The 27,867-nt window shown below is 43.1% G+C and overlaps 3 protein-coding genes and 1 long non-coding RNA gene across 4 annotated transcripts; 1 reads left to right on the forward strand and 3 right to left on the reverse strand.

The window, feature by feature from the left end:
• Positions 1–14,144: 14,144 nt before the first annotated feature.
• On the reverse strand, positions 14,145–19,175 carry LOC107384931 (uncharacterized). Its single transcript, XM_015958451.3, has 6 exons — positions 19,019–19,175; positions 18,776–18,924; positions 18,598–18,674; positions 18,084–18,182; positions 15,104–15,202; positions 14,145–14,938 (listed from the first exon to the last, which is right to left on the reverse strand). The coding sequence occupies exons 1-6, from the start codon at positions 19,124–19,126 to the stop codon at positions 14,760–14,762; spliced, it is 711 nt and encodes a 236-aa protein (XP_015813937.2). The 5' UTR covers positions 19,127–19,175; the 3' UTR covers positions 14,145–14,759.
• Positions 19,176–20,078: 903 nt separating this feature from the next.
• LOC107384929 (adenosine receptor A1) lies at positions 20,079–21,528 on the forward strand. The gene is made up of 2 exons (XM_015958449.3): positions 20,079–20,586; positions 20,685–21,528. Exons 1-2 carry the CDS (start codon positions 20,258–20,260, stop codon positions 21,325–21,327), a joined length of 972 nt encoding a protein of 323 aa, XP_015813935.1. The 5' UTR covers positions 20,079–20,257; the 3' UTR covers positions 21,328–21,528.
• Positions 20,449–22,912, reverse strand: LOC139068997 (uncharacterized). Its single transcript, XR_011520228.1, has 3 exons — positions 22,791–22,912; positions 22,671–22,707; positions 20,449–20,583 (listed from the first exon to the last, which is right to left on the reverse strand). It is a non-coding gene; the product is annotated as an uncharacterized lncRNA (long non-coding RNA).
• A 1,230-nt stretch (positions 22,913–24,142) lies between these two features.
• On the reverse strand, positions 24,143–26,936 carry LOC107384930 (uncharacterized). Its single transcript, XM_015958450.3, has 6 exons — positions 26,812–26,936; positions 26,529–26,677; positions 26,355–26,428; positions 25,960–26,058; positions 24,664–24,762; positions 24,143–24,492 (listed from the first exon to the last, which is right to left on the reverse strand). Exons 1-6 carry the CDS (start codon positions 26,914–26,916, stop codon positions 24,320–24,322), a joined length of 699 nt encoding a protein of 232 aa, XP_015813936.1. The 5' UTR covers positions 26,917–26,936; the 3' UTR covers positions 24,143–24,319.
• Positions 26,937–27,867: the final 931 nt, after the last annotated feature.

A 27,867-nucleotide genomic window follows, 5' to 3' on the forward strand; every position in this document is an offset into this window, starting at 1 on the left:
ACAAAAGACCCCCCCCCCCCCCCCCCCCCGAGTTATTTCCATCTCTGTTTGTCAAGCAAAAGTTCATTCTTTAGTCCTTTTCAGGAAAAAAGAAACCCATGCACGGTGAAGAGAATATCGTCCTCTGAAAGCAGCAAGCTGTCAAACAAGACATTACAGTGCACTTAGTGCTGTACAGCTAGAAGGAAATGTTCTTTTTGGAACAAAATGTTGTCAAATCTCCAGTTTCACCCCCCGAAATATCTTTTAACAAGCTCATATAAAGATGAAATAACTTTAAGCTATGCAAGAGATGGATAAGCTGGGTGGTTCAGAGGGTGAAGGGACTCCTGGGGTTTGGTCCTGATGATGGGTTGTGAATGGGTGTTGATGGTTAAGCTTGGCTGTCTTCCACTGGGCTGAGTGCACCTGTGGGCTAAACTTAGATAACAAACACAAACTAATAAGTGATGCACTACAGAAACCTGTTCTCCTGTGACTTTCTCTTGTGCCCTTGGAGCCCGAGTGAGTGTCTCCCTGAAAGTCCTGCCCACTCACCTGCACCTGCACAGATTCACGGTGGTTTTTATAGCAATAAATTTCAAATATTAACAACAAAATTCAGGACAATGTCCCATTCATTCATATGGAGGTCGTGGGACTTAAAGGTTTTACTGCAGCCATCCACTAGGGCGTGCTTTAGTTCATTTGAGCTTCAGCTTCCAATTAACATTCCAACCTGGCTCTTTTACGGCGATGGTTGGCGTAAACTGGCTCAAAATCAGAAAATGGACGGATGGATGGAATTTGTTCACACAGAAATCCACATAAACATGGCTAAAGTAGCCCCAGACAAAGAGTTTGGCACATGAATTATACCTGACCTTAGCATAACGACGGGAGGGGGACAGTTCGCTCTGCACTCAGATGTTGACTGTGACCAAACACAAGGAGAAAATAGACTCTTCACTGGTAAAAAAAAAATGTCCAAGATATTAGAATGGACAACAGGGCTTTGAATACCAAGAGCAGGAGTTCTCTGCTGCAAGATATCAAATGTTTAAACATGCAGCAACACTTGTGGGACTCCTCATCAAATAACCATCACTGCCAAAAACTGCTGCAATAGTCCAGTAACAGTGAGGGCAAAGTTAAATATAAACTCAGTAATCCCGCCAACAAAAGGGCACTTAATGAGCCAATGGCTGCATCACTGGATGCCAGGCACAGGGAATGAGGTGGTTAGAGGAATGCCTTGGCAAAAGCTCAAAATGACACCACAGAAACTCAGAGCAGGATGGAATGACTCGGCGTCCCCTCAATGACAAATAACTGCCCTTACTTGCTGCTCATTCAGTTTCCCTGGCTTGGGTCACAAATACATCTTGATGATGTCTGTTGGGAATCTTATTTATATCTCTCACCAAGTGGCCAAGCATGAATATTAAGTGATTGGAGACATTGTCACGTGCACTGTCTGGATTAAACCTCATCTCATGTTCCATGACTGAGAGACGGTGACTAATAGGTAAGTCCCAGACGTGATAGGGAACGATCAGGGTAAGCGTCTGAATCATTCAGGAAGGTCAAAGAAGTCATGTTGGCTTTGAGACAACACCATTATTTGATACTTAGGCCTGAGGCTGCAGAATGGTGTAACTTTCTCTCCATGACATGAACCTGATATACAGTTGTTATCTATGACCAGGGCCAAACATCTACTTCTTTCTACCCTTTGATCTTAGAGGAAAGCTCTTCTAAGGAACGGTCTGGAGTGGTAGAGCATCACTTCAGCAGAGAAACTTCTCTCTTTCCTAATGTGGTAATCCAGTTCATCATCAGAGCATCACATGACTGCAAGGTAACATTTTGATATACGGTCCAAAAATTATACATAGAAGCAGCATTTATGTCGACCATTTATAACTGCTCAGAGACACTTGAGTTATAAACAGATCCTTCATGTCTGAAAGAGCAAATAAAAGCCTCTAAATTCCGATATTCACTTTGCTGACAAATGTGGCAGTCAGTTTCATTATGTGTGGCATGAGCTCACAGGTCACAGGTCATCTTCCCTGATGGCACGGCCATATTCCAAGATGACAAAGCCAGGGTTCATCGGGCTCAGACAGTGAAAGAGCGGTTCAGAGTCCAGAGCTTAACCTCATGGAGAATCTTTGGGATGTGCTGGAGAAGGCTTTGTGCAGCAGTCAGACTCTACCATCATCAGTGCAAGATCTTGGTGAGACATTAATGCAACACTGGATGAAGATAAATCTGCTGACGTTGCAGAAGCTTATCGAAACAACGCCACGGCAAATGTGTGTCGTAGTCAAAGATAAAGACAGTCTAATGGATAAGTAGAGTGTGTGACCTTATTTGGTGGCAACTTTTTTTGGAGTCGGGTAGTGTACTTTCACGTTTTTCTTGACATTTCGACCTTAAAATAAATTCCTTCTCCTTTTTTGTCTTTTCAGTGGCCCTATTGCACCATTGTGGTTTAGCAGATATCTCATCTGAATAACAAATAAAAAAGAAAAGACACCTTGTAGTTTTATAGGAAATGTGTTGTAATTGGCTGAAAGATCAGGAAGTCATTTTGACGCCATTGCAACAGAGGTGATAGAAATTTAGAAATGTCATGTTGGTTCATTTTATGCAAGCCATTTTAAAGAACAATACCTTGGCAAAATGGTTTTGATTTAATTTGAAAAAAATATATAGCTGTAGATAAAGTTGCATAAAAGTATTTTGTACTCATTTACGTTTAGATTTGAAACAGATATTTGTGTTCATTTTGGTGGCATGAGGATCAGATTGCTTTTTGCAGATGATGTGGTCCTGTTGGCTTCCTCAGAACGTGATCTCCGGCTTGCATTGGAGCGGTTCGCCAATGGGTGTGAAGCAGCTGGGATGAGAATCAGCTCCTCTAAATCCGAGACCATGGACTCGAGCAGGACAGGTAGAAGGCCTTCTCTGGGTCTGGGTCAGGAACGAGGTCCTGCCCCAAGTGGAGGAGTTGAAGTATCTCGGGGGTCTTGTTCATGAGTGAGGGAAAGCTGGCGCGTGAGATCGACAGGCGGATTGGTGCTGCGTCTGCAGTGATGCGGGCGTTGTACTGATCTGTCGTGGTGAAGAGAGAGCTGAGCCAGAAGGCAAAGCTCTCAATTTACCGGTCGATCTACGTTCCTACCCTCATCTATGGTCACGGGCTTTGAGTCCCTCAGAGACAGGGTGAGAAACTTGGTAATCTGGGAGGGGCTCGGAGTAGATCCGCTGCTCCTCCGCATTAAGAGGAGCCAGTTGAGGTGGCTCAGGCATCTAGTTAGGGTGTCTCCAGAACGCCTCCCTGCAAGGTTTTCCTGACACGTCCAACTGGGAGGAGACCTAAAGGAAGTCCTGAACTTAAAATTAAAAATTATAGAATAAATTATTTTATTATAACCATATGATGTATAATTCAATTTGGCACATAACTATCATCTCCTCCTTGAACCGTCACCTTATCGTGGTGGAGGAGTTTGAGTGCCCTAATGATCCTAGGAGCTATGTTGCCTGGGGCACTTAGTGCCCCTGGTAGGGTCTCCCATGACAAATTGGTCTTAGGTGAAGGGTGAGACAAAGAACGGTTCGAAGGATCTTTCATGGCGGTGAAAACGAAGAGTCGGAGTACCCGGCCCGGAGGGTTACCGGGGTCCCACCCTGGAGCCAGGCCTGGGGTTGGGGCCCGTGAGCGAGCGCCTGGTGGCCGGGCTTTCGCCCATGGGGCCCGGCCGGGCCCAGCCCGAACCGGATACATGGGCTCGTCCAACTGTGGACCCACCACCCGCAGGAGGAACATGAAGGGTCCGGTGCAATGTGAATCGGGTGGCAGACCAAGGCGGGAGCCTTGGCGGTCCAATCCCCGGACAAGGAAACTAGTTTTTGGGACATGGAACGTCACCTCGCTGGCGGGGAAGGAGCCGGAGCTTGTGGCAGAGGTTGAGCGGTACCGGCTAGATATAGTCGGACTCACCTCGACACATTGCATTGGCTCTGGAACCCGAGACCTGGAGAGGGGTTGGACACTCTACTTTGCTGGAGTTGCTCCGGGTGAGAGGCGGAGGGCTGGGGTTGGCTTTTTGTTAGCCCCGAGACTCTCTGCCTGTGTGTTGGGGTTTACCCCGGGGGACAAGAGGGTAGCTTCCTTGCGCCTTCGGGTCGGGGAACGGGTCCTGACTGTTGTTTGTGCGTATGGGCCAAATATCAGTTCAGAGTACCCACCCTTTTTGGAGTCCCTGGGACGAGTGCTAGATAGTGCTCCATCAGGGGACTCCATTGTCCTGCTGGGGGACTTCAATGCTCACGTGGGCAATGACAGCTTGACCTGGAGGGGTGTGATTGGGAGGAACGGCCCACCTGATCAGAACTCGAGCGGTGTTTTGTTATTGGACTTCTGTGCAAGACGCAGTTTGGCCATAACGAACACCATGTTCGAACATAAGGATGCCCACCGGTACACTTGGTATCAGGGCAGCCTAGGTCACAGGTCGATGATAGATTTTGTAGTCGTATCATCTGACCTGCGACCGTATGTTTTGGACACCCGAGTGAAGAGAGGGGCGGAGCTGTCAACTGATCACCACCTGGTGGTGAGTTGGATCAGATGGCAAGGGAACATGCCGCGTAGACCTGGCAGACCCAAACGCATAGTGAGGGTCTGCTGGGAACGCCTGGCAGAAGAACCTGTCAAGACGGTCTTCAACTCCCACCTCCGGCAGAGCTTTGACCACGTCCCGAGAGCAGTGGGGGACATTGAGTCCGAGTGGGCCTTGTTCCACTCTGCGATTGTCGAGGCGGCTGTTGCTAGCTGTGGTCGTAAGGTGGCCGGTGCCAGTCGTGGTGGCAACCCCCGTACCCGCTGGTGGACACCAGAGGTTCGGGGAGCCGTCAGGCTGAAGAAGGAGGCCTACAGGGCGTGGCTGGTCTGTGGGTCTCCGGAGGCAGCAGACAGGTACCGGATAGCCAAGCGGGGTGCAGCAGTGGCAGTTGCCGAGGCAAAATCTCGGGCGTGGGAGGAGTTTGGTGAGGCCATGGAGAAAGACTATCGATCGGCTCCAAAGAGGTTCTGGCAAACTGTCCGGCGCCTCAGGAGAGGAAGGCAGCAACTCGCTCACACTGTTTACAGTGGGGATGGGGAGCTGCTGACGTCAACTGAGGCTATAGTCGGACGGTGGAAGGAATACTTTGAGGAGCTCCTCAATCCCACCAATGCGCATTCCGAGGAGGAACCAGAGCTGGGAGGCCTGGGGATGGACTGTCCGATCTCGGGGGCAGAAGTTGCTGAGGTAGTCAAACAACTACACAGCGGCGGAGCCCCGGGGGCGGATGAGGTTCGTCCTGGGTATCTCAAGGCCATGGATGTTGTAGGGCTGTCATGGTTGACACGTCTCTACAACATTGCGTGGTCATCGGGGGCAGTTCCTAGGGAGTGGCAGACCGGGGTGGTGGTCCCCATCTTTAAGAAGGGTGACCTGAGGGTGTGTTCCAACTATAGGGGGATCACACTCCTCAGCCTCCCTGGAAAGGTCTACTCCAAGGTACTGGAGAGGAGGGTCCGATCGATAGTTGAATCTCAGATAGAGGAGGAGCAATGTGGTTTTCGTCCTGGCCGTGGAACTGTGGACCAGCTCTATACCCTTACAAGGGTGATGGAGGGGGCATGGGAGTTTGCCCAACCAATCCACATGTGCTTTGTGGATTTGGAGAAGGCTTATGACCGTGTCCCCAGGGGCACCCTGTGGGGGACGCTCCAGGAGTATGGGGTGGGTGGCTTTCTGTTAAGGGCCATTCAGTCCCTTTACCAGAGGAGCGTGAGTTTGGTCCGCATAGCCGGTAGTAAGTCGGACCTGTTCCCAGTGAGGGTTGGACTCCGCCAGGGCTGCCCTTTGTCACCGGTTCTGTTCATCACATTTATGGACAGAATTTCTAGACGCAGCCGTGGTGTTGAGTGTGTCGAGTTTGGTGGCAGGAGAATCTCGTCTCTGCTTTTTGCGGATGATGTGGTCCTCCTAGCTTCATCCAGCTCTGACCTTCAGCTCTTGCTGGGTAGGTTCGCGGCCGAATGTGAAGCGGCTGGGATGAGGATCAGCACCTCCAAATCTGAGACCATGGTTCTCGACCGGAAAAGGGTGGCTTGCCACCTCCGGGTCGGGGGAGAGGTCCTACCTCAAGTGGAGGAGTTTAAGTATCTCGGGGTCTTGTTCACGAGTGAGGGTAGGAGGGATCGGGAGATCGACAGGCGGATTGGTTCGGCGTCTGCAGTGATGAGGACGCTGAGCCGATCTGTCGTGGGGAAGAGGGAGCTGAGCCAGAAAGCCAGGCTCTCGATTTACCGGTCGATCTACGTCCCAATCCTCACCTATGGTCATGAGCTTTGGGTAATGACCGAAAGAACGAGATCGCGGATACAAGCGGCCGAAATGAGTTTCCTCCGTAGGGTGGCCGGGCTCAGCCTTAGAGATAGGGTGAGGAGCTCGGACATTCGGGAGGGACTCGGAGTAGAACCGCTGCTCCTCCGGATCGAAAGGAGCCAGTTGAGGTGGTTTGGGCATCTGGTCAGGATGCCTCCTGGACGCCTCCCTGGGGAGGTGTTTCGGGCATGTCCTGCCGGCAGAAGGCCCCCGGGTCGACCCAGGACACGTTGGAGAAGTTACATCTCCAATCTGGTCCGGGAACGCCTTGGGGTCCTGCCGGAGGAGCTGGTGGACAAGGCCGGGGAGAGGACGGCCTGGAGCTCCCTAGTTGGGATGCTGCCCCCGCGACCCGGACCCGGATAAGCGGAGGAAGACGAGAGACGACGAGAGAGACATAACTATCATGCAATAACAAAATAACAAATGTTTTTGAGGATAAAATTGACTTTTGCTTCCAAAAATATTATATTTATCATAAAAGCTAAGAAGTTGTGTTACAGTTCAGGAATGTGTGTGTGTGTGTGTGTGTGTGTGTGTGTGTGTGTGTGTGTGTGTGTGTGTGTGTGTGTGTGTGTGTGTGTGTGTGTGTGTGTGTGTGGTGGTCATAAACCAATTAAAGAGACAGAAAAGATGATGTTCCTCTTTTCTGAACCCTTAAGTCTCAGCTTTGTCTTCTGTTTTATATTTGATGGGCTTTCGTTTCCATGTTCCATCTTTTTTTCTTTGAAGGGATTATTTTTGACTTCCTGGAATAATTTGACACACCAGAAATCAGATGACTGAATCACGTTCTTTTTTTAAATTACATAAATCTTTGAATGTCCAGTTATGTGCAAAGGCAGTATTGTTCAGGGGAGAACACAAGTAACAAGAAGGCAAACTTTATAATCAATTGCTGCGTTGATGTGATGACGTAGGTCAGCACCCAGACCTTGGTAAATGTCAGCGCTGCGCAGAGAAAGAACAACACCAACTGGAACAACGTCCCCACACAGAGAAACAAGCCTCCCTAATGTCCTTGAAACGTATTCAAGGAACATCGAGTGGGTTTGTTACTTTCTACTCAGCTAGTCTGGGGAGACAAGGAGTTCTTTTTGTTTCAAAAACAAAATCGCTCTCACAGCCTGTTCTCTTGGACAACCTCCTTTTGTCACATTTGTACAATATGCACTATGGTGTTATGTCACAAGAGCTCAGCAACAAGACCAGAGTGCAACGGTGTTGGTTTATTTGTATTTTTGTTAATCTTAAATTATTAAATTATCTTTGCATCTAATTTGTTCTCATGTCTGAGTATGGAGATGGATACTCTAATGTGGCTCAGGGGTTTGCAGACTGGAGCCATAAGTGGCTTTGGACCATCTGCATTAAAGTTAGCTTAAAAGTATTTTTAAAAACTGTCTTTTTTAGTAAAGATATCATTTAAAAAATGCAGATTCAAGCAATTTTGCATTGAAATCAGAATGATGCTATAAGCAACAGAAAAGTTTGGATACCTGTTTGTGTGGTGTTTGTTTTACATCATTTACCATGAGTATCAACATCTTGTATAAAAAATAATCTTTATTTTTAACAAGTTTTTTTCTTCGTAATTTAACAATTAATGGAAATTAGTTTGTGCTTTTCCCAAAATGACAACGGTTCTAAAAAGTAAACTTTTATGGGGAAAGAAAAAAATCTGACTTCAAAAAAGTCCTGAGTTTTTTCCTCAGAATTCCAAGAATAAGAACAGAATTCTGAGATAGAACTTTTTTCAGTCATCCTAATCCTCTTCTGTAGACATTTGTCAAATAGGAAACATGATTTTCTTTTCTTTCAAAAAGTTCTTGCTACAGTTTTGTATCTAAACAAGCTTTATTCTGGTGGACTGAGGGGAAAACCGTAGACTTCTGATCTACGTGATGCACCACACATTCAACTTTGCACACGTTATTTTTGACAGCTAGACTCATTTGTCATCCGGTTTGGCAGCACGATGACAGAATCCAACAACAGTCTATCATTACCATCTGCTCATAATGCATGGAAAGATCTTGTGTCAGTGGAATGTGAACAGAACCAGAAATATGAGAACATGTACTTTCAGGGATCCAGTTTTCAAAGGACAGTTAGTTCAGGTGTCATTTCTGCATTATGTTGATTACCACCAACTCCGAAAGATCTTTAAAGTTTGACATAAAGCCTGCGACGTAAATGACCCGATACGGAGGGCTTGAGCTCAAAGGCTTGATAACAAGACCAACATTTCTCTCTGTTGATGTCAAGGCTTATGCAAGCCCCCCAAATCCTGCCAAATGGACCAGGATGCCTGCTACTTGGTTGAAATACCCTGACAAAAAGATGTGGTTAGTAAAAGGCAAAAACATCCTCTCCCTCATCTGTCTTCCCTCCACCTGCAGGTTCCCTCCAGCCAGTAAAACCAGCCCGCTTAAAGCTTGACTGACATCTTAAGAGATTCTTTGAAGCTCTCAAAGAACAGGAGGTACAGAGTCACTAGGAAACCGGATGCATGCAAGCTCCAATAAAAAGGCAGACAGAGGGACCCTTATGTAACCCCTTGCACAGGATGCTACACAGCAGCCAACTATGCCGCAATAAATACGACGGAGTTCGTTCAAAAATGCAAACACTGTTCAGGCATAATCCTTTTACTGGGTTTGCCATCTCACTTCCAATACTCTCCATATTTTTATGGATCAATGTCATAGAAAGTCATCTGCATAAGTCAAGTTTAATTTCTTATATGATGTATATATATCAGAGCAAACAGTTGGGTGATTTTCTGCCCATTTTTGTTCATTTCATTTATTTATTTCTAAAGCACCAAAAGGCTATACAATGATCCCTCGTTTATCGCGGTAGATGCGTTCCAGACCTGGCCGCGATAGGTGAAAATCTGCGAAGTGGGGACACCATATTTACAGTATTTATTTAACAGGTACGTATTCAGTATTCAGACTTTTAAAACCCTCCCTTTACTTGTTTTTTTTTTTATAGTTTTATTATAAAAAGTGCATTTTATGATGCAATTGATGAAAAAAAAACAGGAATTTCTTGATATTTCGTATAGAAAAATATCGCGAATCGGTGAAAAATAACGCAAATCGGCGAATTTCCCTTGAATAAGGCTCCAAAGAAAAAATCCGAGAAGTTGTGAATCCGCGATAAACGAACCGCGAAGTAGCGAGGGATCACTGTACATAAAAATACATTAGGAAATATTTGAAAATAAAGATAAACAACTGGACTAAAAATGCAAAGATCAGTTAAAAACCAAACAAATCGGTCACTGTGAGTATTTCATGCAGGCTGAACATGAAAACAGTCTCCTACACCTATCTCCTGCATTAGCTTCTGACAGAAAACAGACGGTGAAACTCTAGGATTAGAAAAGCCTGACAGATCTACGTCACACTGTCACCCAAAATTCATGGACTCACCCATCAGGACTCACAACGGGAAAGGTTATTGTTGGTTTAGCGTCCAGGAAACAGCAGAGAACGTCTCGGCTAGTAGAAGCTAACCCTTAGCATTAGTAGCTCCCCCACACAGCAAAACTTCTCCAGGCTTGTGTTATTTGTGGAGATAAAACATCAACGTTGCAGAGCAGAGTCAGTGGTAGAGTTGTGTTGCTGTTAACCAATCAGAGGTGAGGAAACAAGACTCCAAATGCTGTTGTCTGAAGCTCAACTCTGATGTGGCTCACTTGTAGATCTCGAGAATAGCGCACCAGAGCTTTGTTTTCCCAAAGTACGAATTAAGCATTCATTCCCACTAGAAACCACTGCTAAAGTACTGATCAACTGAGTGAGCCACATCTTTATATTTAAGACCCTCTAGTTAGCAGACAGAGTGCGAGGTTGGTCTGGCTTTGAAACTTTGTTGGTGATTGTCTAATACTGAGCGGGAGTGGGGAGAGACTCAGGGCCAAAACTGAAAAAGCACGATTCCTGCCTCGTTTAGAGGCTTCTGCAGAGCCTGATGAGCTGTTGCACAAGTGATTCAACCACTAAATCAAGTGTGTTTTGAGCAGAGAAACCACTAAAACATGCTCGATACCGACCCTCCAAGCCCGGAATTGAATACCCTTATCTAAAGGCTGAATTTTGCACCTATTGCAACACAGACAGCTACTGTCTGCAACAATTACTTTCTGGTCATAGACAATGTTCATCAAGGCTCTGCTTTAGGCTCTTCACTATTTATACTGACAAGTCCTACTGAAATATATTTAAATCTATTTTCCTTCTAAATTACATTTATTTTCATTTAATTATCTTATCAAAAAAAAGATCTATTCTTGAAAAAGAGAAAAAAGCCATTTTACTTTGTATCACAGAGAGGTGTTGACCCCTGACCAATCCCCAATCTTTGGCCATCGTTCATCCTGTTTTATCTCCCTATACTTGCAGCCAAAATAAAAACACACGCATCTTATTCATGTCCTGTTTCTGCGTAGGGGAACCCTGGCGCTGTTTGCATCATTTCATAAGCATCCTGCAAATTTGGTGTAGCTCAAAAGCCCCCTCTGTCCGTTCATCATCAATGCACTACTGATTAGCACATCACCACAGAGAAGCAGTTGGCCATTCATTCAGGTTTCAAAGGCAATGACGCAAATCCCTGACCTGTTCGGTGGCCCAGACATGTTCTTTTGGACCCAAGCCCTCTTGCTGCCACACACCCCGGCCTGGCTCTCACACAATTTGGAGCAGCTGACACGCAGCCGGAACCTCCACAAGGTCCAAGAAACATTTTGAGATCTTTCTAAGGCTCTCTTCGCATGATGCGTTTCTGACTTTGTCATATCAGCAGAATGTTGTTATGTAACAGTTTTATTTTTCATTTAGATCCCAGTTCAGTCAGTTAGATCTTACAACAAGCTAAAGAATACCTTGTTTCATCTAACATTCACATTATCTCTGCTGGCTTGTAGAAGTGAATCAGAAACATTTGGAGCAGATCAGCCAGATTTTGCTGTTGCTGTTTTCTCCTCCTGCTGCAAAAGAGGCTGAGCACCACATTGAAACATGCAACCATGCATTAATACCAGTGTAATAACATCAGATTGTTCATGTGAAGGTTTTCATGTCTTCTTTCTACATTTTTCTTATTGGTCTAAGTGCACAACAGATTTTATCTCTAACCTATAAATTACTTATTTTGTTAATGAAAATGTATTTTAAATGTTTTTTCTAAATTTTATAACTACCTGGGGTTTCTGCTCAGTCATCACTTTCACAGTTTGGTGCATTCACAACAGGATTAAACAGTTAGTGCAACCTGCCCAACATGTAGTCGTTTGGGCGCACCCTAGTGGTAGTTTCAGGTTCATTTCATCTAATGGCATGTGCCTTTGGACATGAAGCAATTGAGTAAGCACAAATGTCTGCAAAACTGTCACATTTGACTTGTTTTTATCATGTCTGCCAAAATGAACTATACCTGTACAGGCTGAAGAGTCGTTGTTCATACAACTTATAATCTTCATTTCATTGTCAAACACTGAGTTCGTTCATTTTCAAAATATCTGTATGTTTCCATGAAAATGTGCATGAATAACTTTTCTTGGGTGAACCTTTTCTAGCATTAAAAAGCTGTGTGTGAACTATTAGTTGCAACCAATGATAAGCCTCTTCTTCAGTCAGTCACTCACAGTTGAATCACATTTAGCCCCCTCTTTTCAAGTATGTTCACGTAAGTAGTTGGTTCAGCCTCTTTCTGTCTTGGTCAGAGCCGCCTTCACCGCAACAAACCACAGCAGCATGAATAACAGAGCCAGCAACAGAGGTGAGAAGTAAGCAAGGTAAAAAGAAACCTTTAAAAAAGTACCAACAATGCAGTTAGAGGTGGGAAGTAACTCAGAATGACCTCAGTCTCCTCGGGAGGTGGAGGCAGCTTTGGCCCTTCTTAAACAGAGCATCTGTGCAGTTACATACGCACTGACAGGCATCTAAGTCAGCCCAGATGGATCTTATTGTAATAAGCTGCGAGTCTTTATCCTGGTTTATATGTACGTTAGAAAACCGGCCTCTCTGATACTGCAGGTGGTAATATGCGCCTTTTCATGTTGGCATTCTGTTGGTTAGCTTATAGCAACACAAGCAGTAAACAGAGGCTGGTGGGAGTGAAGCAGACAGAACTGAAACAGGATTTGCACAATGGCTGAAGGAATGTACAACAACAATGCTGCAGCACAGCTATTTGGTACATACAGCCCTGTTTGATACGCGTGTTCCTTTATGATGATGGACTTGTCAGAAGACTGCTTCCGCAGTCTCGTCATTTCCGGAGTGTGAGTGTCCAACCAGTTCAGTTTGGTGAACCTGTTTCCATTCAGGATGTATTTGGATTGCTACCACTTTATCAGGGTGCTTCAGCTCGATTAGAACCAGTCCACTGTCAGCCAGACTAACATATTTACATGCATTAAAAAAACAACAACGATGCAAGTCTTTTTAGGGCAATACTTTGGTTTTCTGATCCACATGTAAACAAACTGAGAGTTGTGGGACCAGTTCAGTTTCCTGTTGAGGTGAACACCCGGGTACTTAAACGTATCCACCACCTCAATGTCTGCTCCCTGGATGTTTACTGGTGAGTGAGGAGGTTTCTCTGGAAGTCAGTCACTATTTCCTTTGTTTTACTGATGCTTAAGTGAAGGTGGTTACACTTACACCAGTACACCTGTGCTCCAGGTCAGTTCCCCCAGATTCCCATCCCAATAATCTGAGAACTTCTGGAGGTGACAGCTGCTGGTGTTGTAGGTAAGTGATTAAAACATGTCTTATATGTAGACATTTCTCATTTGTTTTGCACTATTTTTGGAGACAGCAAGCCAGTTTGTATGTTTTGTAATTTTACATTAAGTGTACCACATGGGGGAGCCTTCACACAGTCAGAGACAGCAAGGTCACTGTACCAATACTGTTTTACAAAATGTTTTAAATAAACGCTACACTGTTTTATTCTCCTTGAGATATTTTAATAATCATATATTACTAAAAAATGTTGTAGTGTAAGGAGATCAGGGTGTTAAATTATGACCAATAAGATGTGATGATTCTATATAAATATAGAATATCAACCTGATTGATTTTTGAATGTTTAACCAGAAGAATTTAGGATTCTTTGCTTATTAAGTGACCATTAACACACTTCGTATTAATTCAGACAGAGTCAAGTATATAATTAAAATAAACTTTATATTCTAGACTAATTATAATACATGACAATCAATGAATAATGATGTGTAATGTAATGTAATGTGATGATGGAATGTGATTTTCATCAGAACCTTTGTATCTGGAAGAAACTGTGAGTTCTGGGTGTAAAAGAATTGGTTGTCTGCTATAAACTAGAGAGTTGATGATTTACATAACGGCATCAGACACAATCTTGTTGCGTCTACGTACCCTTGGGAGACCCTCTTTTGGATCTGAGATGTCCGGGGGGGAGGGGGGGTGACCCCCAAGGCATTGAGGGTCGTAGATTAACCGCAATGCGATCAGGTCAGTCCAGAGTCATCTCCAGGTCACAACAGCATGAAGGTTAGTTGCATCTAAGGATGGACTCTTAAGGAGTCCTGCTGTGTCAGCTTTGCAGCGTGCAAACAGGTTTTGACTGTATGTCAAGGAGATGTTTCAAAAGAGGCTGGTTCCGGATTGGCCTCTCCGGAGTGTCAGCTGGAAACAAAACTTACTCAACTCGGGAAGTGATCTGAGTTTTATTAATTCCTGTGTTATGAATTTCTGGCAAATCACAACGTGCCATGTTAAGGAGGTTTTGCCAAACAAACCTCAGAAATACTCCTTCAGATAGAAGATGCTCTGATTAGAAAATCTCTATTTGTCGTGGCATTTTCTGTATCGTTGTGTCATGGAGATATGCACGTGTGTGTGGGCTTGTCAAGTAGACTGATTATAAAACAAACAAATCATTGCAAGGACACATTCATTTCAACCTTATTAATTTAGGCACAGATTAATCAAAACATTTCATTTAACCCCTTGTTCATACTTATATGATTATTTACGTATTTCATTTCATCATTCAGTATTCATTATTATAAACATTCATTCTTTATAATGGTTCGATCCTTTATTGTTTGCAGGACAGACTAGATAAGCAGACAGGCTTGGCAGAAAGACCTTGGTGAAGGGAACACTGTTAACAATCTCTATGTCAACAACACTGTACCTGTCTTGCAGCTTGGAAGATTAGACGGCACACAGAGGCAGAATTATGTCTGTAGATGACCGGATACTGAAGAGGTCAAACTGTACATGAAAAATGACCATTCCTGGACGCTTACACTGTATTAGTTTACCAAATATTGCTCAACGTGTGTTGAGCCCATCCAAAGATAGCACGGGGATAATAAAGGAGTTTTTCTGAAGTACACGTGAAGAGTCCTGAGAACATGTTCCTCACTCTGACTGGAATATGAGCGGCAAATTTTTCATCAACCTCCACATTTGTCAAAGGTTTGCAGTTTTCTAAATCTGTAAAGAGAAATAAAAAGTTCTGGAAACTACTGAGAGGAAAACCCCTTCCCTGTGACAACACAGACAATAAAAAATCTAAAAGCATAAAACAGCTATAAGTTATTTTTATAATTCATAAGCTTATGTACCTCTAAACAATCAAAACCATGCATCAAATCTCACCGAAATCAGCGTTCAGGACTTGAGGTCTGTACATGCCCAGACAATCTGCTTGCACCTCAAACTCTTTCATCTCTGCTGAGGTGACGTTTGGTCTTTTACCTATTTGGGAGTGAAACATTTGACATAAAATCCATTTGTAGAATAAACCAGTGCAGTATACACACATGCTGTGATTTATTGTTGGCCAACAGCTGAGGCAGAACAGCCTGAAAAATAATTTAAAGTAACACTCAAACATTTTTTAAACCTTGAGCTAGAGCTTTAACATTGATATCAGTTATTTTTGAGTTAGAAACTTGGCCAGTTTCATATTTGACACAACTCTGTGTCACGATGCGGTGGTGTGGACCCAAAATGCAGTACCCAGGATGACACGGAGGCAGGGATGAAGATTTTAAATAAAAAGTCTTTATTTTGTGGGTGAGCAAAAAACCAAGGTAATCCAAACTGGGAGTCAAAATCCAAAAAGCCAAAAATTCCAAAGGTCAAAGAGCAGATTATTATCTGGGAATCAAGCAACTCTGGTTAAACACAGAGGGACTAAACTAACAGAATCAACAAACATTAATGGACCGACAAGAACACAGAGACAGACAGGGCTTAAATACACTGGGAGGAGCAATCAGGGAAAATGGCAGCAGGTGTGTGAAGTGAGAGCTGGAGGGAAGACAGGTGAACCTAATAATCAAAATGGGAAACAGAAACAGAGGGCCAAATAACCCTAAGAAACTAAGACACCAAAACTAAACCTAAAGGCTGCAGGAAGGACTAACACACACACACACACACACACACACCAATGTACTTATATATAAACAGGAAAGGGGAATGGACAAGCACACACACACACACACACACACACACACACACACACACACACACACACACACACACACACACACACACACACACACACACACAAACACTGAGCAGGAGACTGAATCTCACACACACGTTGAGCTGGGGACAAAGAAGCTGGGGACTACAAGGACACAGAATGTAAATGAGACCTGGAGGACCTGGGGATGAATGAGATGACACAAGACCTGGGAGGAATAGACTTAAAGGACTACAAACATAAGACACTAAACTGACACGCAGAAAAGGACACATGAGGGCGCCAAAGAGCTACAACATAAGACACATAACAGGGATGCAGACAAGGACACATGAGGGCACTAAGAGAGCACAAGGGGAGAACCTGGAGTGGAGCACAAGAGGAGCTGGGGAACAAAGGGACACAAGAGGGAATCTAGAGAGGGATGGAGGACACCAGGAGGCACATAAAGGAGGGGGCAGATGCAGACCATGACACTCTGCAGAGCTCTGATGACAAAAAACTTCACTAGATGTTTTTTTGGAGCGGGGAGGTTCCCTACAGGGGGTTAGCTGTGGTTTCTTTGTTGCTAGTGTGACACCCTTAACATTTAACATTTAATAGTTAATTAGTTCCCTCATCCAATCTTTATATATATATATACTAGAGAAACCTGGTTGTTATTCTTTCAAACCTCACCTGTTTTTAGACACAAAATTCGGCCAATACTTATTTGCACCAATAGGTAGCAGCAGTGGTCTAGCTTGAAGCTTGGTTTATGCTTGACGTGTCCATGAGGTTCGCACGGCTCCGCAAGGCAAAATTGCGTCATTTTAACAACCACGCCCCTCCACCGCGTCTCCGCACGGCCCAAACTTTCCGCACCACACACCTAGGAAATTTTCTAACCACGCGGACGGTCGGACGTGAAAAAACATGGCGGACTGGCAAGAACTAGTATGGCAGAGGTTCGTAAATACAGACATTTGTATGATTCAGCTCTCAGAGATCACCGTGATCAACATGTTGTTAATAATTCTTGGAGAGAAATAGCTCGCACTGTCGGAAAAGATGAGGACGCTGTTAAAAAACTGCTGTAATGCCATGTTGTAAACAACAGTAATTTCTACTTCTACTATGGTGTAGTGTTGGATGCATGCTGTAGAGCTCCATGCTGCCCCGTTCAGTTTGGGAGAATATTGGCTCACCGCAGAGACAAGCCGCATGAACCATAAATGCTGCGAGTTGTGAAGCGCGTTCCATCCGCGAGCCGCATCACCAAGCGGAAAGTGAATGTGTCAAGCATAAACCAAGCTGACTGGCTGATGCTTCGATGGAACTTGGAGCAGAAGAAGTAGGCTACCAGTGAGAAGCTCAGCCAGGAGATGCACAGCAGTGAACTGCTGCTCACTTAAAGCTCTGTTCTGTGTTAAAGGTGAGGTTAAACACACAGACCATTTAAGAGGGTTTTATGGTGCCTTGTTTCAATGTGTATAAATGGAACTAAGTAGCCATATCGTCAGAGTTTGTCAGCAAAGCTCTCTTAGCATCTGAAGCTAAGTGGCTGCTGCTCGGGGTAGGACAATGACGTCACTTCCGTATGTTACGGCGCGGTTCTGTGATCGATATTGTTTATTGTTAAGGACAGAATATGATGTTTGCTACCAAAATGGCACTTTAAAACGATGTTTGTATTGGAGATCCTTGAGTTTGTCATTGCTAACTTTGTATGTGCTTTGCAAACTGTATGTATAATGTATATTGTTAGTTTAGCTTTAGTCCAAGGAACTTGGAGCAGAAGAAGTAGGCTACCGGTGAGAAGCTCAGCCAGGAGATGCACAGCAGTGAACTGCTGCTCACTTAAAGCTCTGTTCTGTGTTACAGATGAAAACAAACCCTTATGGCACCGGAATAAACGTTGTCATCATTCCTTACACTAGCCCGCAGGAAATATCTACAAGAAAGTTCTACAGAAAGAAGCAAAGGGTCCTCAGAAATGTTGCTAGGCGCAAGGAACAGCGACAGAGTTGCTAAGTTGGCAACACTGCCGCTAAGCTAGATGGCAAACGCTACAGGCTATGCTTTAGCATTAATAAAGGGACGCTATTGTAAAGTGTTACCATTTATTCCTGTAATTTTTCACTTTCAAACTATAATACTTACTGAGAAGAGCAACCATGTTAACTAAGCCATCCTCTCTGATGACAAGGCAGTCTTGACATCGACTGGAAATAATCGCACCTTTTTGAGTCTTTGGGACATCTGTTGAATCACCAGATGAGTCATTTTAAAACCTTACTTCAGACTAGATAAAAATGTCATATAATCACACACTCACTTATCAAAATATTTTAAAATAATAAAAACATTAATGGAAACAAACTTTAAAGATTATTTAAAAATGTATTCAAAGAAATGTAAAAAAAATAAAACCTAAAAGTTTATAACTAATTTGATTGACATAATTCAGACCATCAGACCATGTAATTTGAAGCATCAAAAATAAGTTAAATGTAGTCAAAATTAAGCGTGTGACTTATCACTCTTTCAGCTTTTTGAAGTTGTTACCTTAAAGTTTTACTGCAAGTGCCTGCCACACCAAGAGACACCTGATGCACCAATGATGGTACAACTGTAACAGAATCGCACTCTAGTGTACGAAACACCAAATTCTCACCGTCGATGGATCGAACTTCAACTGCCATGTTGCTCTTTTGGAAGAATTGTATGCTTTTACTGTCACAAAACTCAGATCTGCAGAGGATTTAGAAACTCAAACATTCAGGAAGTATAGAGAGCCGCAAGCTCTGATAAAGTTCTTCATTATATTTTTATTGGTAAATATCAATACTTACACTTTTAATGTAAAGTTGACGTCATAGTAGTGTGGTTTTCCAGCTGAGGTAACATCCAGTTGAATACTTGGAGCAAGGACAGTATTGAACATTGACGCTACCCAGCAGTAGTTTGAGGACAAAGCTATAACGTACCATCTCCCAAGTACCTAAAAGAAAATGAAGAAGACTTGTGATGATTGTTTCCTTTGACTTTTTAAACATCTTAAACTTTTAACTCATTTCATTTTTGATGAGACTTACCTCTGGATCTTGATCCATTGGTTGCAGCAACATTTCACAGGCCAACGATGAAGGCCGACATGCTGAGATGAGACTCAGTGCAACAACAGCAACACACAAAGTCTTCATGGTGCCTCACAAGAGCTCTCCTCTCTCGCTCCTTTAAGTCTGAATGCAGCTGACATCATTGACCAATCATTTCATTACTGCTCTTATCCACCCCTTTCCAGTTAAACTCAACATTGATTCTAGGTCAGATCCATGTTTACTTATGAGACAAATCAGTGTGTGTGTGTGTGTGTGTGTGTGTGTGTGTGTGTGTGTGTGTGTGTGTGTGTGTGTGTGTGTGTGTGTGTGTGTTGTTAAAGCAAAGTTGACATCCCTTTCTGACCATGATGTGATGCTAATGAAGGGATCAAAGTATTAATACACGACACTGCATGCCAGAAGAAGAAGAATTAGCAGCGCCTGACCAACACACTTTCAGCTCCCCGAACCAACACACACACACACACACACACACACACACGCGTGCGCACACACACACCCACACACACACACACACACACACTTTGCCCCGTCTCCTTCACTAAACCTCCAATCACATGATTGCCTTATACCACACACACACAAATACACAGAGCAGAGGAAAACAAATACAACATTTTAAACATGAACTATACTGCAGGGTCGCTACAATATTATTATATCAGTAATGAAAATTGCTAATGTGTGCAGCATAATGACTTAGCACATTGCTCCATTACCTGTTCTGAGCCCTGCAGTCTTTGATATTGGTCACCAATCCAACAACTCATGCTTAATACATGTTGTTTTTGCATCTTTGCTAAAAATGTTTCCTAGCAATAAGAAATGGCTTTTGAACCAACAATGTATTTTACACCTTGTTGTAATTCAGTTTTCAATGTTTTGTTCTTGCTGCATGGTCACAACATTTATCCACAAGTTCAGCATCATTTCAGAGAAAAACAAATGAGGTCTGTGAAATTCAAGCCAGGCACCACTCGATAAAGGATGTGGCTTTGTAGTTTATTTTGTTAAGCAAAATGCTTAACCCTAACCTTAACCTTAACCCTCAGAGCATTGTAACGACTGCACTAAGCAACATTTCCATGCATAGGACAGACCCAGAAATGAGTGGTAAATTAAACAGTTCAGTAACTTCCTGAGTTGGGTTTATTTTGTCAACTCGGATGCACGCCATCATTACCAGCAAGCATCAGTCAGAGAGTGAGCACCATGAGCACGGGAGAGCTTATTTACACCTCAGTGGAGGCTCTCATTGCCATTAGCTGCATTCTTGGTAACATGCTGGTTATTTTGTCTCTGTGGAAAACTAAAAGCATCCAGCAGCCCACCTTCTGCCTCATTGTGTCTCTGGCTGTGTCTGACTTCATGGTTGGAGCTGTGGCCATTCCTCTGGCTGTAGTGGTGGATGGACGAGTGGAGACTTCATTCCTCACTTGTCTCTTCATCAGCTGTATGATCCTCCTGCTGACCCTGGTTTCAGTCCTCTCTCTGATGGCCATCGCCGTGGACCGCTTCGTGAGAGTCTCCATCCCTCTCTGGTAAAATTGAGCATTTTTTTGTACAGCTTTAAGTAGGAGTCGTAGCTCTCTAATTTATACTTAAATTCAGTTACAAGTCAACACATAACTGTTTCCAGGTACAAACGTACCGTGACATGGAGGCATTCTTATCTAGTGGTGGCTGCATGTTGGATTGCTGCGACACCGCTGAGTTTTACTCCCATGCTTGGATGGCACAAAGACCCTCCTCCATCTTCAAATTCCACATTTCTTTGCCAGTTTGTGAAAGTGATTCCCATGAAGTATATGGTGTACTTCAGTTTCTTTCTCTGCAACCTTACACCTCTTTCGATAATGAGTGTGCTCTACTGCTACATCTTCTGTTATATTCGAAGAAACCTCAGAGACAGGCCAGGAAACGGAGCACATAACCAGTCCCAAACCTACCTGAGGAAGGAGAAGCAGCTGGCAGCATCTCTGTCTCTGGTCCTGGCTCTGTTCGCTCTATCCTGGCTCCCTCTCAACATAATCAACTGTGTTTTTTACTTTAAGGGACCAGATGCTTTACCGGTCCAATTTGTGTATGTAGCCATTGTGCTTTCTCATGCTAATTCAGCTGTGAATCCAGTTGTGTATGCCTTCAAAGTACCAAAAATCAAAGCAGGATATCAGAAGATTTGCAGAAAGTTCATTTTGTGTTCTACTGAAAATGAAGTATCTCAGACCAGCCAAGCAGATAACAACCCCGGCAGTAACTTCAGAAGTGTTAGTAATGACTAAAGGCTTGTTTATTTCAGCTTTTATTTGTTCAGAACACTCACTTTGTGTTTTATTGATTTGATTTAATGCAGGAAGTACTTGTGAAATGTCTGTCTTGTAAAAGTCCAGCAGATGTTTGAGCTCTTGCTTCTGAAATTTCCATTTCCTCGACTCGTTTGGGTGCAAAGCTGAGAGAGCGCAGCTATTCTGGAGTGTGAATTTTTTTATAGACTTGTAGCTCAACGTATTCTGAAAAATAAAAATATTAAAAGAGTAGTCTCAAATCAAGTGGAAGGAAATATGTTCATCAGTGTTAAAAACAGCTGTTTTTCTAATGAAACGAGGTTTTGTTTCGAAGCATCTAAACTGCATTCAAAAGCCAAGTGACTGAAATGGATTTCTGACCAAAGGAAAGGAGAAAATAGCAAAAGAAGATTTCTTTACCACGCGTCAAACGGAGACGAAGGCTTTAAACTTTGACATTCATTTCTGAGCTTGACCAGTAAAATCTCACAATCTTTGCATTTTCTCATAAATCCAATTTTATGACCTCTAACAATGACGATTTTTAACTCAATGTTATTATGATGTAACATAAAAACTATCATGCTCCATATTGGTTTTCACTGTTTGGACTCAGTATATGTTTCTACTGGCTGGTGTTGTTTGTCTGAGAAAACAGTCTGAAAATCTATTTTCAGTTCTTCTAACATTTTTGCGGTAAACTATAACACTTCATACTTTTCAGTTATATTACACAAGTGTCTTGACGATTCTCCAGGGCTGGGTCACGGGGGCAGTAGTCTAAGCGGAAAGGCCAGACTTCCCTCTCCTCAGCCACTTGGGCCAGCTCCTCCAGGGAATCCCAAGGCAGGCCAAGAAACATCTCTCCAGCATGTCCTGGATCTTCCGTTAGGTCTCCTCCTGGTTGGAAATGCCAGGAAAGGTGTCCAGGAGACATCCTGACCAGATGCGCAAGCTACTTCAACAGGCTCCTCTTGATGTGGAGGAGCAGCGGATCTACTCCGAGCTACTTGGTGGGAGAGTGGCTGGCTTCAGAGGAGAGCCGACACCCTGCAGAGAAAACTCATTTCGGCCGCTTGTGCCCACGATCTCATGCTTTTGGTTACTATCCAAAGCTAATGACCATGCATGAGGGTTGGAACGTCGATCAATGATAAATTGAAGTTGCTCTCTCTCTCTTCACAACAGACCAGTGCAACAACCGCATCATCGTGGATGCAGCAACAATCTGCCTATTAATCTTCCACTCCATTTTTCCCCCTCATTTGTGAAAAAGACCCAAAGACACAAACTCCTCCACTTGAGACAGGACCTCGTCCCTGACCAGGAGCAGGCCTTACCTTTTCTGATCTCAGCTGCTTCACAGTTAGCTGAAAACTGCTCCAACAGAAGTAGAAGATCAGTAATGCATCATCTGTAAAAAGCAGAGACCCGATCCTTAGGCCACCAAAAGGCATCACCTTAACACCGTGGCTGTAGCCCTCTCAGTGGCAGCAACTACAGAATGGAAGAGTGTCCAACACTTTTAGAGGGAACAGGTTCCAGAGACAGAGCCATACTTTGAGATGAGTCTGATTACGTCTAGCCAGAGCCTTTTATACCAGCTCAGGCCCTTAAAGCTGGCCAGCACCAAGAGCCTTTGATCACCACCCCCGTTAAAGGTATACCTGACCACCAACTTTGCTGCCAACCTCCTCCTCTTCCTCTTAAACTGGATGTTGACTTAAAGCATTTTCCAGTAAGTGCATGTTTACTCATCAGGCAAAAGCACAAACAGCTCTCTTCATGGTTTGGGAAACAAATCAATAAAGTTCACCAACATAGAACACAGAAGCTGTAAAATAGCTCCAAAAACACTTGATATTCATGCTGAATTATCAAAAACACAAGAGGAATGTTTAATGTTTTTTTATTGTGCACTCTTGTTCACGGTTTGAGGAATTAAATTAATCTGGGTTTTCTTTTGCGACTTAAAAAATGCACCCTTGTTCTTTTATAACTTCAAATGATCACATTAACTATGAAAATGTTCTTGCCCCATTTTTGGCAGTTAAGATCTCAAAGTTTTATCGAGTTGTTCATGTCCCCATTTTAATCAGGTTATCCTCGTTTGCTTTTCAAGAGGAACCTGGCTTACGGCTGATTCTGTGTGTGCACAAAGTCTGAAAACGTGGCTGAAATTTGACATTCATACACAAATGTCAGACCCCGTTTCACACAAAAGCAAGCTTCACGAAAAAGGTCCCTGTTCAATAAAATAAACAGGAACAAAAGCATCCTTGTTTATTTACAAATGCCCTTCTTTGTTTTCATTGGCTGTTTGCTGTAGTGCTGCTGCAATAACATTTTGTTTCTGTTTGGAGCCATGTTTGATACTGAAGAAAAGAAATAAAGCAAATGGGGCATTCAGATCAGCAAAGGCTGTTGTGGAGAAACAGTGGAGGGCTACTGTGTGTGTTTTGTTCAGACATCCCTGCAGGTCATTAGTTTCTAATGGGAAACAGGTTTCAACACAAACGGATGTTTTCCACTTGGTTCAGTGTCTATTTAATATAGTGTAATATTGTTTTGGATGGTAAAAAGTGCAGCGGACAAAAATTGGCTTAGGAAAAAGTGTGTGTGCGACTGGGGGGGGGTCATGCCCCCCCCCCCCCCCGGTCCACCAACATGCAAGGGCTGTTTTAAATAAAAAGAGCGTGAACATTTAAATGAATTTAAACTCTTACAAAACTGGTTTGTTACAGCGGCACATGCCTGTCTTGCTTAGGTTTGTGTTAACACACGCCTGTATGCTCCAGAAAAGCAGGCCATCAACATTTATGTTTTTATAGGAAGGATCTCACTGATGAAACTCATTTAGACTGATTTACATGAATGTTGTCATTTACATTTGCACTTTTAAAAGGAAATAACAACATGATTCAGAAGAGATGTTTCAGTGTCGAAGGGATGAAAGCTTGTTCCGTAGTCAAGGGCATGAAGAAAAACTTCAGTTTTCAGAAGTGGTGGAAAAGGACTTAATAAACGACTCTACAAGGCAGCTGATAAAACTTTGGTGGGTGGTTTTCACTCTCTCAAACAATCCAACAAGAACGTTCTTCAGCACATCTGAAGCCTCCTCCTCGGATATATTCTCATCAATGAACTGGCATTTGTCATGTTCTGCAAAGAGAAATGTTGTTACGTGCTTGAATATTGAAAAGTCTAACTAATAATAACCATCAAACATAAATGACTTATTAGTTTTCAATACTTTTTCAAGCATGTTTTATTGTAATTGCCATGCACCACAGTTTCTAATTGAAAATGTTTAGTTGATAATAAAAGTCTCACCATGGTCTGAGTTTAGAACCAAAGGCTTGGACCAGCGACGGCAATTTGTCTGCTGCTCAAACTCCTTCATCTCAGCATCAGAGATGGTCTTTCTCCGACCTGGAAACAAAGCACCAAATAAAAAAAATAAGATACTTTACTTCTAGAATATACTTCTGTGCTGTATATTCACTCAGATGTTCAAAAAAACTCTAAAGATGCCAACAAACAGGCAACCAAAGCAAACCAACAGAAACTGCTTTATGTAAATGGTAAATGGCCTGTATTTGACATAGCTCCTTCTAGAGTCCTGGAACCCCCCAAGGCACTTTACAACACATCCAGTCATTCACCCATTCACACACTGATGGTGATGCACTACGGTGTAGCCACAGCTGCCCTGGGGCGCACTGACAGAGGCGAGGCTGCCGAGCACAGGCGCCACCGGTCCCTCCGACCACCACCAGCAGGCAAGGTGGGTTAAGTGTCTTGCCCAAGGACACAGCGACAGACTGAGCGGGGCTCAAACCTGCAACCTTCCGATTACGGGGCGAGCACTTAACTCCTGTGCCACTGTTGCTTTAGGCAAAGACATCAAGAGTAGTAGTAATAATAATAATAATAATAACAACAACAACAATAAAAAATATTAATATCAATATTAATATTGATATTGATAATAATAATAATGATAATAATAATACATCAAACTTATATACGTAGCACTTGTTTAGGACACTCAAAGACGCTTGCATGCATTCTCACATTCACACACTGCTAGTGATGGTAAGCTACTTTGTAGCCACACTGCCCTGGGGAGGTCTGACAGAGGCGAGGCTGTCATTTGGCGCCATTGGCCCCTCTGACCATCACTAACACAGGCAAATTGGGTGAAGTGTCTTGCCCAAGGACACAACAGCAGAATACCCCTGGAGGGAGCTGGAATCAAACCCATGACCGTCCGATCATGAGGCAACCCGTTCTACCTCCTGAGCTACTGCTGCCCAAGTAGATGTTTTAAAATTGAACTGGAAAGATGGAAAAGCCTCCGATAAAGAGAAATTCACTGATTAATATTTGCTTATCTAGCAGGGTAGAGCTATCACTCTTAGGGGAGCAGGTGTTACGACTGTCTGTACTACTCGTTGATGTGTGATATTTTAGGGAAATGTGCAGACCAGCTATGTCACAGGCTGTTTACCTGAGGAGACGCGCTACCTCTGGAAGTTGTTATATCACTGCCTGTTTTATGTTTACCTGACAGGTCAACGTTTACAAGCATGCTTTTTTTCTCTATTTATCTTTGAATTTTCTTACTGAGGAGAATAAGAGAGTCGACGATGTCGTTTGACTTTATAACGATGCAGTCGGGGCAACTGGTGTACAGCATCACATCAGCATCTCCAGTTGGGACGTCTGTTGGAACCAGTGAGAGTTTAATGCATGAACAGAAGTTTAAATTGTGCAACAAAAGTATTGCTATAACCCTGCAGCTTTAGCAAACATATTGTAAAAAGCAGGTGATGCCAACATTTTTGACGGTTAAATAATACACAAAAATTCGGGATTTAAAAGTTTAAATATTTTGCTTTTAAATCCTTAAAATAAAGTACCTGCACGACAGAGAGTCAGCTTGCAAAAAGTGTATGAATAAAAAAACACTACAGTCTACAGACAGAAGTTTAAAAGCTCATAGTAGGAAAAGTTCCTACTCTGGTCGTTGACGTCAAATATTTTGTTGTTCTCATACTTATAGGCCTCAGAGTCATTGAAGCAATATCCGTACCTGAGAAAAAACAGTAAGATTTAAATTAAAAATTGTGCATTTAAAGATTGATTTGAACATTAAAATATGTCTAAAATAGCAAATGAATAAAGTGTCCTACATTTTGACCACAGACATGCCATCGTAGATGTTGGGTGTGTCTTTAGCAGTGATTTCCATGGCTAAACTCGGCCAAAAGAAAGTATTCAGTATTGATGTAGGCAAGCAGAGCTCTGTTGACAAAGCTATGTAGTGCCATCGTCCGGACAACTGAAATGACAGAAAAAAAAAACAGTTTGAATATAATACAACTGAAAGATGATTATAAATGAAGCTCAAGAAAGAAAATACCAGAGAAACTCGTTTAAAATCCACAGGATCACTCATGAAGGGTAACAACTTACTTCTGGGCCTTTCTCTGCTGGAGTTAGCAGCTTTTCACAGGTCAGGGGTGCAGCTTGGCTTGCTGAGACGAGGCTCAACACAACAGCCACACACAAAGCCTTCATGGTGTGTCCGTGCAGACTCCCGTTCTGACTCTATCAGATCCACTTTTATTGCCCTCCCTGACCAATTGTTGTCCTCTTTCCTCCAACCACCCACTTCCTTACCGTAAAAAGGGAGAAAAGTTCATGTTGAATCTGGAGTTACGCCACTGATCTCTATTTATGCTTATCAATTGTTTTGCAAATATCACCTGTTTGTAGAGTCACTGACACTGCAGCCGAATCTGTGCTTTTTAAGGCTTTTATTTGTGCATTTTCTGCTGCAAACTAAAACAAAATCAACTTCACATTCAACAGTTTTTCTCTAAAGCCTGACTCAGCGTTTTTTAATCCATTTTATCTTTTTTTCAATAAACACTAATTTTCTTTTTAGTTACCAAAAGCTTTCTTTGAATTGCTCCTTTTTCTTCACAATTATTGTCCAGGAAACACCTTGACTGAAGAGTTTTTAATGACTTCTGATGCATGATTGGGGCCTGTAAAGCCTCTAAGAGTGATTTTGTTTTCGTTCTTGCATCACTAGACTTGTGAAGGGAACACAGAATTCGAAGCCTAATGGAACCGGCATCCCCTTGTAGCTGAAACAGTCCTCTCACCTTCATGTCAAAGGACAGTTTCGTATGAAGCTCAGAAACCTGCCATAGCAGGAACGGTTTTCCTAAAATCACTTGTATTTACAGATGGGTTGGAGAAATACATGGTTGTATAGTTTTACTGTAACGTTTTTGAAATAATGTGAGGTGAGATTTAAAGAAATGATTTCCTCTTGCAAAAACAATCAAGTCTTTGAACTTTATTCAACAATTAAAATATCCTTAATACTTCCAAGATTTTGAACCTCAGACTGTACAAAGCCCAAGGACACAACATCACTGTCAGGGGTCTGGGTCCAGGATTCCTCAAGTTCTTGGTTTTTGTGCTCATCTCTCCTTAGTATGCAGGCTTGCCTCCGGG

The sequence above is a fragment of the Nothobranchius furzeri genome, chromosome 3 (assembly GCF_043380555.1).
Source record: "Nothobranchius furzeri strain GRZ-AD chromosome 3, NfurGRZ-RIMD1, whole genome shotgun sequence".
Lineage (NCBI taxonomy): Eukaryota > Metazoa > Chordata > Actinopteri > Cyprinodontiformes > Nothobranchiidae > Nothobranchius > Nothobranchius furzeri.

Excerpts from the sequence above, each read along its gene's own strand:
- LOC107384931 (XM_015958451.3), bottom strand. The coding sequence starts at position 19,126 with ATGAAGACTTTGTGTGTTGCTGTTGTTGCACTGAGTCTCATCTCAGCA. Across the intron at positions 18,925-19,018 it reads CAATGGATCAAGATCCAGAG|GTACTTGGGAGATGGTACGT; the intron begins GTAAGTCTCATC and ends ATTTTCTTTTAG. Across the intron at positions 15,203-18,083 it reads TAACATGGTTGCTCTTCTCA|GTAAAAGACCAAACGTCACC; the intron begins GTAAGTATTATA and ends ACTCCCAAATAG.
- LOC107384930 (XM_015958450.3), bottom strand. The coding sequence starts at position 26,916 with ATGAAGGCTTTGTGTGTGGCTGTTGTGTTGAGCCTCGTCTCAGCAAGC. Across the intron at positions 26,678-26,811 it reads CAGCAGAGAAAGGCCCAGAA|TTGTCCGGACGATGGCACTA; the intron begins GTAAGTTGTTAC and ends CTGTCATTTCAG. Across the intron at positions 24,493-24,663 it reads GGTTCTAAACTCAGACCATG|AACATGACAAATGCCAGTTC; the intron begins GTGAGACTTTTA and ends TTCTCTTTGCAG.
- LOC107384929 (XM_015958449.3), top strand. The coding sequence starts at position 20,258 with ATGAGCACGGGAGAGCTTATTTACACCTCAGTGGAGGCTCTCATTGCC. Across the intron at positions 20,587-20,684 it reads AGAGTCTCCATCCCTCTCTG|GTACAAACGTACCGTGACAT; the intron begins GTAAAATTGAGC and ends AACTGTTTCCAG.